General features: G+C 35.7%; 1 protein-coding gene across 1 annotated transcript; it reads right to left on the bottom strand.

Annotated features, from left to right (window-relative positions):
* Nucleotides 1-1,787: 1,787 nt before the first annotated feature.
* Nucleotides 1,788-12,980, bottom strand: LOC149528392 (uncharacterized). The gene is made up of 5 exons (XM_089810410.1): nucleotides 11,794-12,980; nucleotides 4,078-4,500; nucleotides 3,906-3,980; nucleotides 3,044-3,317; nucleotides 1,788-2,773 (listed from the first exon to the last, which is right to left on the bottom strand). Exons 2-5 carry the CDS (start codon nucleotides 4,480-4,482, stop codon nucleotides 2,055-2,057), a joined length of 1,473 nt encoding a protein of 490 aa, XP_089666536.1. The 5' UTR covers nucleotides 4,483-4,500; nucleotides 11,794-12,980; the 3' UTR covers nucleotides 1,788-2,054.
* Between the last annotated feature and the right edge of the window lie 5,589 nt (nucleotides 12,981-18,569).

Below are 18,569 nucleotides of genomic sequence, written 5' to 3'. Positions count from 1 at the left end.
TCAACAAGTTATGTCAAACAAACAACAAAATAAATATCATCAATGTTAGTTTTTCCATCAAGAGTAATAGATCATATCCTTGTGATATGACAAGGCACATTGTTACCAACTCTAACAGTAACTCCATCATGATTTCAAAATTTAAAAAAATTGTTCATATCACCAGTCATATGATGTGAACATCCACTATCTATAATCCAATCATATTTATTTTCAACTTTATAAACTAGGGTTTTTTCTTCTCTAATTTCAATTTCATAACTTTCTTCTTATATAGCCCCAAATCCTATCTCATCATCACTTTCACTCTAAACTCTTTCCTTAGATTCATCATCTTCAATTGCATACAAACAATCTCTAGGTCTTCTAGGCTTGAAATTTCTCTTATACATTTTCTCTCTTTTAGGACACTTAGAAGCATAATGACTAAATTCATTACAAGTCCAACATTTAAAGAACTTCTTACCATGTGGTTCTCTTCTCACAAGCAAGACTATACTTTTTTCAATCTTTCTATCTTCTTCAGATCTGGATTTGCCACTACTAGCATAGTCTCCATGGGTGCTTGCACTTCTGGATAAACAAGGACAAATACTTAATGCACTAAAAGTTGTTTCCAACTCTTGTCAATTCTCCAAACTGCCTCCAACTAGATTTTGTTGCTTCCAATATTCCAAGCAAAGTCTCCTTGGTGAACTTTTTAATGTAGGGCATCAAAATTTCAATCATTTGCGCTACTCGTTTGAATGGTGATGTCAAAGTTTTCAAAATCTTCCACACAATCTCATCTTCCACTTTAGATCCTTCACAAGACTTAATTCTTGCAACAATCTAAGATATTCTACCAGTATAGATTCTAACAAATTCATCTTCCATCATTTTAGCCTCTTGAAACAAACATATCCAATTTTGTAATCTCATTCTTTTAGCATGCTTATCTCCTTCAAATGTAGATTCTAAAGATTTCTAAATTTTATGAGATGTCTCTAGTGATTAAATCTGATTGTATTCATTTTCAGGAATAACTAACGGTAGTGCTTCTCTGGCTCGTATGTTACACAAACAAATCTCTTTCTGGTTCACTTCATTAATCAAGCTTGCCTTCTTCCACAATTGCTTTGTCACTCTTTGTGAAAAGCCAATATCCTAGACCCATATATAGCAAATGAGTCTTCATCTTTTCCTTCCAGCTGTCATAGTTAACTCCATCAAACTTAGGACTTTTTTTTCTGAAGTGACTCATCATTGATCTCCCAAAGCTATTAAGCTTTATCTTCAAGGACCTAAGGCTGTGATACCAATTGTTAGAAAGTAAAGTCCACCAATATAACTAAGAAAGGGGGGGAAGGGAGGGGTGAATCAATTATCCAACTATTATAACAATTATCAACCTTATTAATCCTCAACCTTATTGATTTGTTCTAAAGATGTAGGCCAGTACCAAAACTAACATCTGTAGCAACTACGAAATGATGATTTCCCATGAAGTTCTCACAAAATTCAGTCTTAAATAGAACAAGTCAGATAGAGAAGATGCAACACATGACTTCTGAAACCAAGGCTAGGGATGTACAACAGAAAATGTAAGATTTTCAAGTCTAAAGAACTGAGTTCAAATGCATGCAGATTGTTCAGCTTGTAAGAGATGGCTAGATCAAAAAGCATGATAAAAAAAATTGTTTATGACATGGAATGAATGTCCTATCCACTTTGCCTCCCATTCTTGTTTAAAAGAAAAGTCCACGATGGAAAGCTTGTCATAACCTTAGGTATTATGAAGAGTTCACTTGTACAGATCAAACTAAAGCTAATGCATTAACAATTTGCTACTTTGTTACAATGCGACCAATTCATGTGATGACAAAAACCAATTTCGCTCCTAGTTGCAAAGCTAACTTGTACAAGAGATCTTTAAAAGAATTTAACTACTTGAATATGATACAAGCATCCGAAACAAAGATAACTTGCATCAGTGGTCAACTTTTGAGAACCACTTTAAAAAGTTTCAAGTTTTCAAGAATACACAACAGTAGCTCCACAGCTTCATTTTGTTCTCAAAACATGTTCAGGCCATCTACATCATCATTTGGTACAGCAAGACCCATGTAATCAGTGTCAGCATTTGGCAAGCTAATATCCTCATAGTTCAACCAATTTGCAATGTCTTCTGCACTAGGAAGTTGCAAATGTGACAAATCTATGGGGATATTATCACCGGATGTATCATCATCAGCAATGGAATTCTGTAACACAGGCATTTCAACATTCACTTTCACCACTTTGTCACTAATTTTTTCCCAATAACTTGATGCCAATGACGGTGTTTGTTCTTTAGATGGCCTGCCAAGAAGGTCATTTTCTGCAGCAGACAACCAAGCAGTTTCGTGCCTTGGTTTGAGCTTGTTTCTCATCTCACCCTTTGCATTGGCCAGATCTGGTTGACAATTCCTAGTACAGCCAGATCTAATTATGATCTCTTTGGCCTGCACCTTGCCCTCTCTGTCTCTTTTACTACATTTTCTTTTAGCCCTTCTAGGTAGAGTAGTCCCAACAGCTGATGTACCCCTTAGAGTGCCACTTTTGTTAACTTCTTCAAGTAGACGTTCTATATTTTTCCCAGGTGTTGACCATGTCTCACCTTTCAGAATAGTTCGCATTGAAAAAGAAGTTGTACCTTGCCTTGTGTTACATAATTCCCAATCTCCATTCTCCAGCTTCTGCATATGTTGTACAACAATATGAGAAGATTGTCCTGGAGGGACTATAGGATCAGCTGCAAACACAACAAGGAATGAATGAATTTAATTGCTATACAAATTGACTAATTTCAGACTCAACCCGCTACCTGTGGCCATTCAAATAATACAGTTCCTGAGGCCAGGTTAACAAGACTCTGAAAGCTTTTAGTGTAAAGTAACTTTAAATCAATTATCTATTAACAAAGGACTTTATGTCATTAGTTCTAATATAACAAGCACTAAAAGAGAATATTCCCCACAAAACAGAAAGAAGTTAATAAACTCAGCACATGTATGTACAAAACCTGATGTTTTGATATCTGAGAGAGCATGTGCACTATCAGAAAGTGATTTTGCAGTGTCACCCTTGATAGCATCACCAAGTAACTTTGTATCCTTGCCCTTCAAGGATATTGAGAACATTCCTTCTTTTAAAGATGCATCTGAAAGGCACCTCCTGCCAGTTTCTTCAAACATTCTACACTCAGCTAGTGTCCCTTCAACAAAACTCTGAGTAGCTTGCTTTTTTACTTTGTTTTGTGCAATTTTACAACCACGTGAGTTGGTGCCTTGCAATCCCTATAAAAGAAATAATTCCCTCAGATAAAAATAAAGAATGATATTCATTTCTATATGATACCTTTCTCTAAATATTTTATGTGCTACTAAAGGTTGAACTCTAAAGTAGTTTTATAGTTTCTCGCAGTGGAATTTCTTAGGAGGTGAGAGAATCTTGTGGTTTCTGTCCAGATTAATTTGGGCAAACCCAAACAACATTTCACAATTTTTGCAGAATCCATAATGAATCTAACGAATTTTCATGATTTGAAAATAAACAGATTATAAATGTTTCCGTGTTCACTTGATACAAATCCTGACATTTTCCTGCTGACATTGCAAGAAACAAGTTTAATGCTACCTGAGAACCATGCAGATTGGGGTGATCTTCACATGGAAAATAAAAAAATACCCTGGAGAACGAAATCATTCACATTAAAAATTGAAAGCTGAAAGTGTCCTTTCTCAAGAGGATTCTAGGATTTCTAGTGGATACTTAACTATATGCACTTTTCCATCAGCATTTATAATTTGATGAAACATTACAACTTTTAGGAAAGCAAGAAATGAGAAAATTGATTTACTGGAAGCAATTTTGATTAAAATCACCTGTTGCTCGAGCTCATCCTTAAGCTTACAAGTCTCTGTTTTCATTTCCTCATCTCCCTTGTTTTCTAGATCTGGCTGAAAGGGGAAATGGAAGCACATTACAAGAAAATTGTGAAGGAAACAAAAAATCTTCAAGACACAATGATAGAGAAAAATTAGCTAGAAAATATACCATCAATTCTTGAAATAGTCCAATAGTTTGGAGTTCCAGTAATATTCGTTGATCTAGGTCCAACTCTTGTGATTGAATGCCATATGCATTTTCAGTATCAATTTCAATATGAGTACAATCACCACAAGGAGAATAGTCATTTGTGCAATGAAGACAGTCATCTTCTGGTCCAGCATCCAATTTTCTGTTTGTTTCGTCAGAGTTTTCCTCAACAATTAAAGCTGAAAGTAGTCTTTGATAAAGTGGAACCATCCTGTCATAAAGACAACTAGGTTTTCCAGGTGTCTTGATGTCCTCTTTAGCATTCAAATTGCTAGAAGGCTTCAAGGACTCATTATCCACAGACACATCCATATATCTTTTTTGATTACTCAAAACAATTGGACTTCCATTTGCTGGCAGCATACTACAGATAATATCAACCTGGCAAAAGAGGAATTATTTATTTAAAGACAGCAAATATGAAATTTACATAAAAAAATATCCTCACAATAAATCAATGCTAAAATATCAAAGGCAATTCCAAACTGTCAAAATCTCTACATCTATTAAAAATGTTCAGCATGAGCCCTGGATGCTTAGTAAACAATATATAGTATATTCTACAGAAAATGAGCCATTTTGTGTGATAAACTAATTTGCCAAGGAGTCCACCTTAAATATTAATTAAAATTTAAGTATACGAAACTACTGAACTTTGTAGGACATGGTTCGTGCCAGTGCCATTAATTAAGCATCATTTATTTGTCATTTCACAGCCATTCATATTTACACGAGTTAAGCTAGTTCCTAACTGGTTTGCCTCTGCCCAGGAGCAGCACAGGAGTCTACAAAAGCATTATGAATCAGAACACCTGCAAGAAGTTTGAGGGCATCCTCTAAGGATTGGGTCACAACCTTTCCGTGGAAGCCAGAAATCAACTAGCCACATCAGGTGAAGTGCTATATTGAGCATGGCAATGCATATCTCAGATTTCAGACCTTGTGTAGAAGAAAGGCATTGGTACCAGAAGATAAGTATCACTCCCAGGCACTCCTAATCAGCATTCTGAGGCCAAGCTACTCAAAGAGAAGCCTTGGGAATAAAGCTACAGGTGCCTGTAAGATCTGAATACAGTTCAAGAGTTCTTACAAGTTACATGCAATTGGTTTATATGCTGCTATTGTAGCCTGAGATAAAGTCTGGAAAACTAATTGCCTGTTTATTGGACGTATGAAATATATCTTTGTCTAAATCCTCGATTGACTGAGTCCCTATTAAGAACAATCCTAAACTATAACAAGTTCCTTGAGAGAATGTGGTATTCAACTACAGAAAATTATAAACCCAAGATATTATCTAAACACTTATCTCTCTCTTTTTTATAACTAGCAAGCAAAAGTGCTTGTCAAAAATTCCTACAGCATGGATGAAGGTACAAAAGAGAAAATTTAAAAATTTGAAAACACCAATTCAATGTTTACTGAATTTTCTCAACCTTCTTACCAAATTCTTGACCTTCTACAATCAACAGATAAAGGAAAACTAGCAAAAACTTTGAATGAGTAAAATGTTACAAAAATAGAAAATGTAATGAAACAGAGAAATGCAAGGATAAAATACTATATTTCTGGACAGGCATTTCTGATACAAACCCTAATAATCATCATGGGGATGCAAACTTGTTTATGTGGAACAGGTGCTGGTATTTCTATTTGAGACCTCTTCCTTGGCAACATTACTTTAGTTTATGATATCTATCTAGTTTGTCTATAGCTTCATCCAAAACATTTATCTTCTCTCTACACCACAGAAGTTTCACATTAACTATGATAAAAAATGCTGCCCAATGGTATAGACATCCACCCTTATAACATTCTGCATAGCATCTAGGACTGGAAAATTGCAATAAACACTTATACTGTTTGAAAACACTTGACATACAAAACCCATGCGAACTACAAATTTTAAGAAAAACCCTTGCTACAATGAACCGTAATGAAATGTTTTGTCTTTGGATATATTACCCCACCTTGAGAGAACTTTGAGACAACTCCTTACTGACTTTAGCTCTTCTACTCCAAGAGAAGGAGGTTCAGTCTGCACTGGACCCAATGATGGAACTTCTGCTGAGGTTCCTACTACAGCATTAGTCACCCTTTTCAGTTCTGGATGACGATAATATGTATGATTTCCCATTTGACAGTTAATCCAAAAGTAGAACTTGTGATAGAGGAAATTTTTCTCCATGTAATGGCATATCCCTCAGAGAATGTTTTGATCCATCTGAGCTAGTAGAGAATATTTTAAACCTCAGATTCTTTGTCATCTTTCTCTGATATGTTCAAGATCTCAAATCCCAAAACTTAATCTATAACAGATAAATTCAGAGATCAAACACCAAGTAGCTGAAGTGTCTGACAAAAGCATTTAATTCAATCTTGTGTTCATTCAAGGAAACATCTGACTAAAGGTTTAATGTAATGTCCTCTTTTGTTATATACCTAAAATATTGCCCTAGGGCCTAAATGACAATAGCAACGACTAAATTTATCGGCAAGAGTATTTTCTTATTAAATTACATATTAGTAATTGCATCAAGTAAGTTAATTATTTGGCATTGAATATAGCAAGGAAGATTCCCACCTATAGACACACATATTAGAGTTGCAACCCTAATAGAAACTTGAGGGAAGAAGCACCATGAAACGCTAGGAGACAATCCACCCCAATTAAACCCATGAACTTTGAACAAGTAATTGAACTCAATGTGACGCCTTGGCCAACAAGTAACAAACTCAATCAGTGCCCATAAGGAACTAACTTGGTAGGCATCCATCTTATGAGTAGGAGTTCATATCCCCACATTCCTTGTGTTTCACTTTTCTGTTTCTAATAGATTTTCTTTCTTAAATCAATGCACAATTATTTGTGATTAAAGTAATTCAAGAAAATCATCTAGTCTTATTAGATTCCACACATGGCATGCCAAATAGTTCAGAAAAATGTATGTAGGTCATGTCTCACTACTATATATACTTACTTATATACATACATAAATATATATGTGTATCTATCTAGATTCCTGATCCTATTCAATGATTTTCTCCAAATGAAAATCTTCCTTAAATATCTGTCAAGGGGGATGAATAGATACTCCCATTACCTGTTTTCACCAAACAGGGTGTCTCCTCCAAGATAATTGAACCCTGTTTAATATGCATGTAGGTTGTATCTCACTAATGTATATATTTACTTACACGAGCGGGCACACACACACATGTATGTATGTGGATTCCTGATCCTATTCAATGCTTTCCTCCAAATGAAATTCTTCCTTAAATATCTGTCAAGGGGGATGAATAGACACCCCCGTTACCTTTTCACAAAATGTGGTGTCTCCTCCAAGATAATTGCACCCTCTTTCCTCCCCTGTCTCTTCATCTCATGTGGCTGTTGGAAACCACCCTGTTTAGTGAATTGTTAAGTTTCACAAGTGCTCCTATTATGGAATAAACTCTAAATGTAGTGATCAGCTTAGAGAATAGAGAAAAGGTGAAGTTTTATGAATAAGGCCATTTTCTTCTCATAGATGCATAACTAGCAGCCAGAAGTATAAATTTTAATTATTTTATTCTCTTTTAGGGATAGTGCATGTATCATGCTGGTAGCATGTCATATTTTTCCCCTCTAATTGGTCCTAAACATTGTTTTAAACCAGGTTGGCTTTCATTCCTTTATTTGCTTAGGCTTTTAGTGCCGCAATCTATATTCACAAATCCCTAGCCTTAGATGAAATGTGGCACTTAATTAAATCTTGTCCAAATCATAATAATCAATCTGATAGATACTGATTATTGGAACATTCACTCGCATACTTGTCTATGCAGTGATCACATTAAATTGTGTTCCAAAGACAATACAAATGCAGTTTTAAGATAAGAAGTTATATTAAGTTTATCAAAATGTATGAAAATTCTGGTTTAGTAGGTGCCCTCTATCCTAGTACACTAGAAGATTTGATTCAAAAGGCAACAAGATTAGAAATTGCATCATATGAAGACTAACCCAACACCAAAAGTCTAGCCTCGCAACTTCCCTATAGAAAAATTGGTTTGAAAAGCATTTCTACCAAGAAATGACAACAGAGAACTACAAAAAGAAAAATTGTTTCCATTCTAAGGAAAATTTGGAGCACAAGCATGTTCGTAAACAAGAACACCTTACCAATATGCACATTTAATGGCAATAACCACTGATTATAGAGCTCCACAAGTAGTTGATGTCTTCTTCAAAGAAATTTTTAGGTTACAAGGTTCCTCAAAAATATTGTCAGTGATAAAGAGTCAGTTCTTTACCTTGTTTGCATTTCCTAATGATGGATCATTGAGTATGATCCAAAACCTTGATGCTAACAAAATCCACACAATTGAATCCAAAAGTGCATCCTCAAAGGCTATGGACTATGAAAATCTAATGTCTGCCATCTGAACATTGATATGCTAACAAAATCCACGCAGTTGAATCCAAAAGCACATTCTCTAACAACTCTTTTGCCTAGCAGCAACCAAACTCATACCAAGCAAAAGCTATCATACTCACAAACTAATGAACAACTTAGATGTAACGATTGATCAACTGTTTAATTTCTTGTAATGTTCCCTTTTGAATTGCCCTAAATCTTGCCCCCTATACTTGTAGAATATAAGACTATTGCGGGTTATACGTTCTCAGACTGCTACAGTAAAGTAGATGGATTTCACTTGATTCCCTTTTCCTCTTTTGATGCTGATTTCTTCTCTTTGGATGAGTGCTGACACTGGTTGGTTTGTGCCTTTCTTCAATCAAAGTTCCTCCTTAAATTATAAATACCCTTCTCTTGTTGCTGAAGGGTTTTGTCCTTTATGGTGGCTACCTTGTGACGCAGAGCTTGGTAGACCCACAGATCTCATTGATCAATGTCACTTGGTTCAAAACTCTTCATGTTTTAAGCCTATATCCTTTCACTGGGCTTCTCTCAAACCCTCATACTCAACCACCAATTTCAATAATGTATTCCAACACCCTCTAGGGCCTTAACCAGTGTTACATGGGTAATCACACCCCCCTCCCAAACCTCGATGTACCCATCCCCGAGACGTCCTGCACTTGGTACTCACGTACCCAAGTACCCCCACCTCCGCCATTTTGCAACCACGCTCCTGTTAGTATGAGGAATTGGATTTCTATTTGACTTTTTTTTTTGAATGCTACTATTGGGATGTAATTTGTTACTATGTTGAATGTTCAATGGTTCGAGTTCATGTTGCATTTTGGCTATGTTCAAGTATTTTAATTTGGTATGTTCTACTGAAACATCATTTCATAACAAGCATTTCAAGTTCTATATGTATACTATAAAACACTCCTCCCTGCCCTATCCTTCCCTTGCCACCATCCCCTGGCCATCCCCTCACCATCCCGAAAATAAGGCCCATTTTTCCCTTGTCTTGAAAACTCGTTTCGAAGTCCCGTCATCCCAATGTACCCCAATACTGGGGTAACATTGGCCTTAACATGTCCCATTCAATAGATTTCAGTGATCCAGAAACTTTTTCTTTCTCAACTTGGCATTAACCCTCTTATTCAGCCCAAACTAAGCCTTTGTGTCCTAGTAGCTCTACCCAGACTAGTTTTTCTCAGTTTTTTTAATTCCATCCCAAAACACTCAGCAATTAAATTAGAGTTCCAGACACCCTTTTGGAAGTTGTATAACATACTTCAAGGATTCATATCACTCCTTTTGATATTAGGGGAGATCCAATGCTGTTTGCACCAATTTTAGGCCTAATTAGGCCAATTTTGCAAGTAAGTACCCCTGAAACTTGTCACAAAGACCTGAAACTTGGCACAAAATCTAGTTATGACTCCAAACTAAGAATTCTGTAGGTATTTTGTACAGCTATCCTTGTTTGATGGATCAATCAGAAAACCATCCTTGTTTAAGCCCTATATCTAGGGCTTTCTCAAAATGGCATGTACCTTCACTTCCAAGACCAAACAAAGGATCCTACAGCATGTCCTTAATATCCTTATACACATTCAAATGTAAAACACTATCCTTATGTGGGCAGATGTTCCAATCCAATACCTGATCACACCCTTCACATACTCTTCTTAAGCCTTCCTTGAGTACTTTGGTGATCACCATCCAATACTGCATCAAAGTTGTTAGCAAGAGCATATTGAAGATGTCGAAGACCCATTCCACAAGAAACGGATGATACAAAAATTGGAATGGCCTTATTCCATTGAAAAACTTACAAATTTATCAACAACTTGTACGCTGTTAAAGATCAGTCCTACAGTTTGTTAAAAAATTTCATAAATGGATTCAAAATGCCATAGAAGGGACTAGGAAATGTTACCAAAAAATCTTCTAGAAGGTTCCAATGGAGCTTGTAAGAGAAACAATCAAAATGCGCTCAGAACTTGCCAAAAATCTGAGTTTTATTATTTCTTCATGAGTACAGTCCATACAACCAGATAAGAAATCCTCTCCAATCACTTCGTCTGCCTTCCTTCATGTAATGTGACTTGTAAAGTCCAAACAAACTGGTTTGAACCAACTCTAACTTCCAAAACTTGTAAAAAACTTCAAACTAATGGTTTAGGCAACTAGCAGTTAGTTTTTTAATTAAAAATCTTGATTTTCCCTCCAAACACAATTTAATCCTTTCTAATGACTCCAAAGGCTTGTAAATGCCTTGATCCACCTAATCCTGGTTTAAAACATCTGAAACTCCTTTCTATGCCCATCCATCATCCTAATTTGTCAATTTGGACCATGTTGTCAACTAGCACCTGTTGACCAATTTGGTCATAATTGTGTGTTATTCACGACTTTATATGTTCCTGAACAATAAGGTTACTTTTGACTCCTATTGACCTATACCAACCCCTGGGATCATTCTTATGCCCAATTACATCATCTTGGATCGTATGGTCCTTATTAGGACCATTAGGATTTTACATTTACATTCATTGGTTTCATTACATCATATGCCATAACTGGCTTCAAGACTTCAAGTGGTCCATTGGACTTATCCTTTCCCTAATCAAGACTTCATGGCTTCATGGCTTTGCTTGTTTGGTTGGGTGCTCCTGCACCACCTTCTCTTCAAGAGTGATGTTTCTTCCAAACTTTTGTGTGACCCATAACTAATCGTAATTGTTGTTGAGCATATTTGATCACTAGAATTACGAATCTGTGTTAGATAGCTTACTAAGAGCGTTGTTTCCTTTATATCAATCATTGCTTTCTAATGTATTGTTGCTATTATTTATTGTTATCCACCAAGTGGCTACTTTTGCTAATTGTCTGCCTTATTATATCATTGTCTGGGCTGCCTAATCTTTGCTGGTTTAGTAGAGAAAATCGCAAAGCCTTATAACTAAGACTATTTTCGAGGGCATTGATATCTTATTTATGGTAGGGGTTATATTAGTCCACTCTTCATGGGATTGCTTGCGCTCGAGCAATTTAAAATTTTGACAATCAAGAAGATCTACTCTTTCTCAATTAGTGTCTTCTATAGCAAGGCCTTTCTGCATAACCATATACTTAGATGAATGATATAACAGCTTCATTGAACACATACTATTGTCTAATTTCCTGTACATATTAGTTTGTCAGTGTTTTCTTTACAATTCATTTCCAGACCTACATGTTGGAAGGTGGAGTCATTATGGCGTACCTTGGTAGGATGTTATTCCAGCACTGAAAGAGAGTCTTCATAGGGTTTAATATGTAGTAGTGCGAGTCATAATCACTATTTTTAATAAGTTGTCTTCAGTTAGGATTCTGCAACTAGAACTTTTTATACTAAGAGAAATCATTTTTTCATGAACTTTTGAATGTTGTTCCAACTGTGAAATTTTCTGAAAAAATACGAAATCTTTTTGGCCATCTTCTGTCTTTTCACATAAATCTGAATACTTGTATTGTTGTTCTTCTCTATATTTTTCCTGCTCTTTTAATTTTTACAACACTAACATTGACATCAGAACAAAGTTGGATGAGAAGTTCAAGATCATCTATTAAATTTTATAGCGCATTCATTCTTATTTTGAACGTCTGCAAAGATTTCAAAGCGTCATTTCTAATGATATTGTGAAACATGGCATATCTCCAATAAATTGCAGATCTATTTTAGAAAGAATGCAATTCACGTAATCGCCCCTCTTCAGAGATGCCAGTAGAGTCTCGTTTGAGTTAGTCAGCCAACATCGCTCTATCGTTCCATGAGGGCAGTCCAGGGAATAACTACTCTGTACACCTTTGTTTTTGCTTTAAATTTACTAACTTGAACAATTTTACTGCACCTTTGCCTTCTTTGAATCTTAGAAAGTATTATTTTCCCTTCCAACTTGGTTTGCCGCTAAAATGTTGAGATACAAACTTGCGAGGAGAGGCATGATGTCTTGTATGCAAGGCAGCAGCTGCTTCTGGAGGTCAAAGTCGAGTAATTTGGCTCGAGCCATAGCACCTGCCAAACGCTATCTGGCTACAGCACTCAGGCAAGACTTGCGACGATCCCCGCGCCCTAACCAAGAAAAAATATATCCATTTCTCTGCATTTTGCAGTCCTCGCCTGAAAGGGCAGTGTGCCCTACTGCTAATTGTGAAAATCATGCCCAAATTTTTCCAAATCGCGCCCATTTTCCTGTTGTTTCCTACCCGCCTTCTCCCTTGGTAATCGAATAGTGTCGAGCGATTCTCGTGAATTTCTCTGAAAACAATGCTAAATCCCTTGAGGCGTCGGTTTCTTAATGCTAAGTCATCTACTACAACTGCCCATTTTGAGTCGTCACCTCCCATCGCTACTGCCGTCAAGTGGCTCGTGTTCATTCTACAAGGATTTCCAGGTAGATTTTGGGTCTCAAACCATTAGAAGCTGCATCCGCTTAGATTTTTTAAGGAAAATTGTAAGAGTCCATGAATTTTATTTCACTTTAGAAGTTTCAGCTCCTTAGTTGAAAGAAATATTGTTAAAATTTATTTTTTGAGAGAGATTGCTAAAATTTATTAGCCGATAGGCTATTATAGGTGAGACTTTCATCTAAACCTGTCCTGTTGCTTAAAACAACTAGTTGTTTTTGTTAATGGTTTGCATTGATTGCGTATATTTCAATAACTGCGATATCTTTTATTAGATCACAATCTGATTTACAAACGAGATGTGGTTCGATTGGAACATCTTTTTCATTCGTCGCCTACCTTTTGCACTTTGAAATCATAAATCGCACTTCAGTGACATTTTGGAAGTGATTATCAATATCATATTCGGCCTGGTGAAGGATGGGAGGGCAAGGAATTGAATAGCCTTGGTTTGCAAGAAATGACGGGAGCTGGAGCGAGCAACGCGAATGGAGCTCTGTGTGCGGGGAAACATAAGCAATTTGTATTTGATAGCATTTTGTTTTAAGGGCATGACGACTCTGGAACTGTCGCAGATTTTGCCATGGGGTTACCCTATTTTGGATGCCTCTTCTCCTGAGAGTCAAATAATTGGGCATCTTCTGAAGCAAGCCTTTCACGCCATTCAGAGCATCACAATCTATGCTTGCAACACCCAAAACATCGACCTGCTTGCGCACCTCCGGCTGCGAATCCGCCATGTCAAGCTAGTGAGATGGCACCAACCCGTCAATGATCCAGGGTCTCCTCTTGGAGAGCTGCTGCCACTTCTTCTCAATTGTGAATTTCTTCAAACCCTAGACCTCGCTCAGTTATATTGCTGGACGGAGGACGTTGTCTCTGCTTTGCTCTATTCCCCTCTGTTTCTGTGTCTGCCTCTCTGAATCTCTTGTCTCTCAATTTGCTCATGCTTTCTACCGATGGTTTCAAGGCCCCCAAGCTCATTGTCATTTTAGAGGCCTGTAGAAACCTCCAAGAGTTGTACGCTGTCTGTGTCTTTGATTCGCGGTGAGCTATATTCCCTAAATTTCTCTCCTCTATTTCTAGGTACCGGCGACCCCTGCACCGCTCGCTTCCGTGGCACCTAAAACCCTAGAGTGAGAAAACCCTAAACAAAGTTTTCTAAAAACCTAGAGATAGAAAATTTCGGTGCGACCAAATTTTTTGCTTCTTCTGGCGATAACCTCCAAGAGACGGCAAGGCATACGCGCGTGGAGCAGGGCGGCAGTGGCGTAATAGAATAAACAGCCAGGCAGGTGAAGGAAAAAGAAAAAGCCGATGGGACTAAAGATTCCATTGCGATGTCTCAAGGATTTATATTCAAAAGGGGGCCAAAAAAACTCCTCTTCTGTTGCAATTAAACCTAATCGTGGTTGAGATATGAGATGTGTGGTGTGCCCCCGCCTTTGCCTGACAGTTTCCCTACACTTCGTTTTCTCTGGTCACCCTAACATTATGATGATGCAATTACATTACAATTCTCGTACTCGCCCTTCCCTAAATTACCTTACCGGATTCTCGCTCTGTACAATGTGGGTAAATTCTCTTTCATTTTCCCAATGCACATACACCCAATGTGGGTAGCTTATACAATTTGTGGCCATCGAACAAAACACATGCCTATCTTATGCACGAGAGAAGTTGCAGTGAAAATCTCAATATTCGTGGACATGGCTGAAATTTTTTACAGGTACCTAGCCTATATAGCTTCTTGTACTGGTTAGAAGTTTTCCACTTTCTTGAGATGCGGTGTGAAAAAACAATATCGACAAAGTTATGAAAAAATATCGGTACTCTGGCCCAAGCCTTTATTCAATGCCCTTGTCTATTTTAATCTTCCTCCAATGTACAGGGAAATCTTTTTTTCACTATTGCCCAAAACACGTCGGGCTTTGCATTACAGTGGAATAAACAGAATGCGGTTAGACAGAATACCTAGGCCTGGAATTTGTAGTAGTATTGGCGCTTTTTTAACACTTTTAAGCCGAATGGAAATGAACTATATTGACAGGTTAATTATGCTATGGTTTCACAATTTCCACTTTATTCTATGTTTTTTGTTTCTTTTACATCAGGGTAATTTTTAGTCCAGTGACTATAGCAGTTCCGTACAACATCCCAAACTCTTTTACTTCTCTTTTGATTGAAGCAACAATTTGGAGTTTTTCATTGGCCCATACAAGCCTCAGGGCCCCACTGATGAATATGCAATTTCTTCGCACTTTTTTTCCCGAAGATAAGATGTCCATTTCTCAAGTTCTAATGATCTAAACTGGAATAAATTTAATGTTTTCTGAGTTCTGATAGACAAAGGAAGCCAATGGCAATGCCCATCGCAGACTAGATATGGATAGTAAATTCTGGTTTTGTGTGACTTAAATTTGAGGTTGGCACTAAAAACCTTTTATTAAATATCAGATAGTGCACAAAGAATCATAAGAGATGACAAGATGAGGTTGAGATTCTCTCACTCTTAGACTCTTAATCAATTCTGCTAATGTCTAAAATTGCTGCACATTAATAGATTTGTATAGAACTTATAAATCTTTTTCTTATATTGTTAGATATGAACACATTATTCAATTTATATAAAATAAATTATTTTCAATATATTGGTACAATTATTTAAAAATACAGTATTGACTGATTTATATTGCCAAAATATATATTCTAGCAGTCAACCAAAGATTTTATGTAACAACTCATTTCTCCCATTTGTGATGGAATTGGTAGCAGGTAGCAAAGGCAACAATCAAAATTGGGCACAACCCATATGATTAACAAACATGTAAAGGAACTAGACATGGGAGTAAAGATTATTGCAAGGATTAATGGGGTACTTGTTCATTATTCGTACAATCTAGAGCTTTCACTTGCAAAACATTGTACAATGTTTGTTTGTTAATCATGAATTGAAATGGGAAAATAAAATTGAAACACTTGATTCCATCACCATAGGGAAGTGCCTAGCCTCCTTGGTTGCCATTCTTAAGAGAGGCACCTCCAACGCACTCTTCTATTCCACCTTGCTCTAACACTCGGTATCAAGGAAAAGCCTAAAATGATGAGTTGAATGAAGAGCTGTTAGAGCTATTGCTCTCGAAATACTCACTGCAATTGCATCAAAGCAACAAAATGAAAGCCATCGAGGCAAGGCAGTAGAAGCACAAAATATTTAAAATAGTTAAATAATAAAAGCTTGGACCACATACATAGTTTGTTCTTAAATTAACTTTTCTTGCAACTTCACATTGTTAGATATTTGGGCATTCGTTTCTTAGTCCAACCTTCTATTAAGGATATATGGTTGTCAATCTTTTCTAAGATTGAAGACAAACATAAGAAATGGAAAATCCAACGGTTATATCTTGTTGGAAGGGTTCAGATTGTGTAAAAAGTTTTGGCATCTCACGAAATATATTACTTCTCTACTTGGATGTTTGCCAATTATTAGTTCAATGTGCTAGAAAATCTTTTAAGAGACTTTTTGTGGTCATAGGATTGATGCTTCAAATAATAACAATTGATATTGGTAACACAAAATGACGGGGTTTGACCTTTACATCTATATCAAGATTTAAATCACTATATAACTCTCAAATAGAAGCAACATTCTCCTTTCATCAATATGAACAAGAATGAAAAATAATCCATTACAATTATTAGGAGACAAGAAGAATCTTGATTGCAATAACTCTCACTAGTGCTCCCTTAATATATATGAGTCTATGTGTGATACTTTATCAACTTTTTATTGGCTATGTTTATGCATTTGAATATCCTTTTCCCCAGTGAATAAAGTTGTTGTGTTATAGGCATTATGAGAAGATGTCCCTTATGGTGATGGAAATCATTTTATCTTTTAGAAATCAATTTCTTCTTATTCCAAAAACAAGCTACTCATTACCATGTAATACATATAATGTATTAAACTTGCAACCAAAAATCTGTCTAAAAGATTCTACTATTTTCCTCAAAGATAGTCTATTTTGTGAACAAAATACATACCAATTTAACAATCTTTTATTTTTGGTTTCCCCTTCTACAATTCTTTTCATTTTATAATACATATATATGAATTTAAAAATAATTAAATTTAACTATTTTAAATTAAGAATAATTAATTTATTATTTGTCTTTAAGTTTCCTTTTATATTATATTAGATGTCTAACAAAAAAATAAATGTGAGCAATCATATTATATAGACTTACACCTTTAGTCACTATCGGCATACCCTTGCTCCTTCGGGTGCAAGTGCTAGTTTTATGACAAAGATTATTTAGTTGTAATGTGTCAATTTTTGACAAACAGCTAAATTTTTTTCTAAATTGGTGAGACTTCTCTAGCCCCACTTCATTTTCATCTTCTATTATGGAGGAAAATATTCTAATTAATCCTAGCCCCCCAAAAAAAATTCTTATGGGGATCCTCAACCTCAAAAATAGACCTGTAGACCCCCTCACAGACTCCTACCTAAATATGAGATAGCGCATGCAACATTGCTCACTTTTTTACTATTGCAATTGGATGATGATCATTAGTTCCCCAATTTCTCTTTGTGTTGTCTCGTTCAAAAGGCATTACCAAGAATATTTGCATAATTATTGATTCTAAATTATCACATTTCAAATTGAAGTTTTGTATTCAAGATTTTTTTTGGGGTTTTCCTTTTCTTTTCTGTATCTTGTTTTACATGAAAATTGAGGAGAGTTACATTTTGATTGTCTTAAATAAGAGTTTTAACCTTAACAAATCTTTGTGTACATTTAACAAATGAAAAGGTAAAATTTAACTTTAAAAAAAATAAATTAAATATGTTTTTTCATTTTATTCATAGAAATTTTATCTCTTTCAAATCTAAGAGCCAAATGTTCAAATAGATATATTCTATAAATTCATTCATGTCTTCTAGGTCTCATCCAAATATTCTTTCTTTAGCTCAAGTTGTCATTGAAAACAATCTTAGGTCATCTACCTATCTATTATATCAATTCATTCATGTCTTCTAGGTCTCATTTAAATATTCTTTCTTTAGCTAAAGTTGTCACTGAAAACAACCTTAGGTCATCTACCTACTTTTATTTGTTCTATTTTCTTTTAAAGTATCTTATGAGATGCATCGTAGTCATTACTTCCATAGAATTAATCACCACTTTCTTAACACATATATCATAAACAAAAATTTAATTATGAACTTACTTGTGATCAAACACTTTTGTATTTTCTCAATTTGTTTCCACTTGAATTCAAAACTACTACTAACCAACAATTTACATATGTATATCCAAACTAGTAACACTAGAAGATAAAAAAGAACTTATGTCTAGCTCTCCAATATCTACTTTGAAGAGACAATTATAATTTCCATCATTTTTTTAGTGTTCTCATTTTATAGAATCCTGTAATTATGCTTGTTGTTGAATTCCACCCCAAAAGTTTTGTCCTTTGTAACTTCTTCAAGAATATTGTCTTGAAAATGCAACTTATTTTGGCTTCATTTACTTATGCGAGAGAAAATCACAATTTTCGATATTAACTTATATAAAGGCATA

The sequence above is a fragment of the Cupressus sempervirens genome, chromosome 11 (assembly GCF_028749045.1).
Source record: "Cupressus sempervirens isolate cs-2001-9-10 chromosome 11, ASM2874904v1, whole genome shotgun sequence".
Lineage (NCBI taxonomy): Eukaryota > Viridiplantae > Streptophyta > Pinopsida > Cupressales > Cupressaceae > Cupressus > Cupressus sempervirens.
This window is presented reverse-complemented; position numbering and strand designations above follow the sequence as displayed.

Coding starts and splice junctions, on each gene's coding strand:
- LOC149528392 (XM_089810410.1), bottom strand. CDS start 4,482: ATGCTGCCAGCAAATGGAAGTCCAATTGTTTTGAGTAATCAAAAAAGA. Junction 3,981..4,077: donor GACTATTTCAAGAATTGATG/GTATATTTTCTA, acceptor TTCCCCTTTCAG/CCAGATCTAGAAAACAAGGG. Junction 2,774..3,043: donor CTCAGATATCAAAACATCAG/GTTTTGTACATA, acceptor TTGTGTTTGCAG/CTGATCCTATAGTCCCTCCA.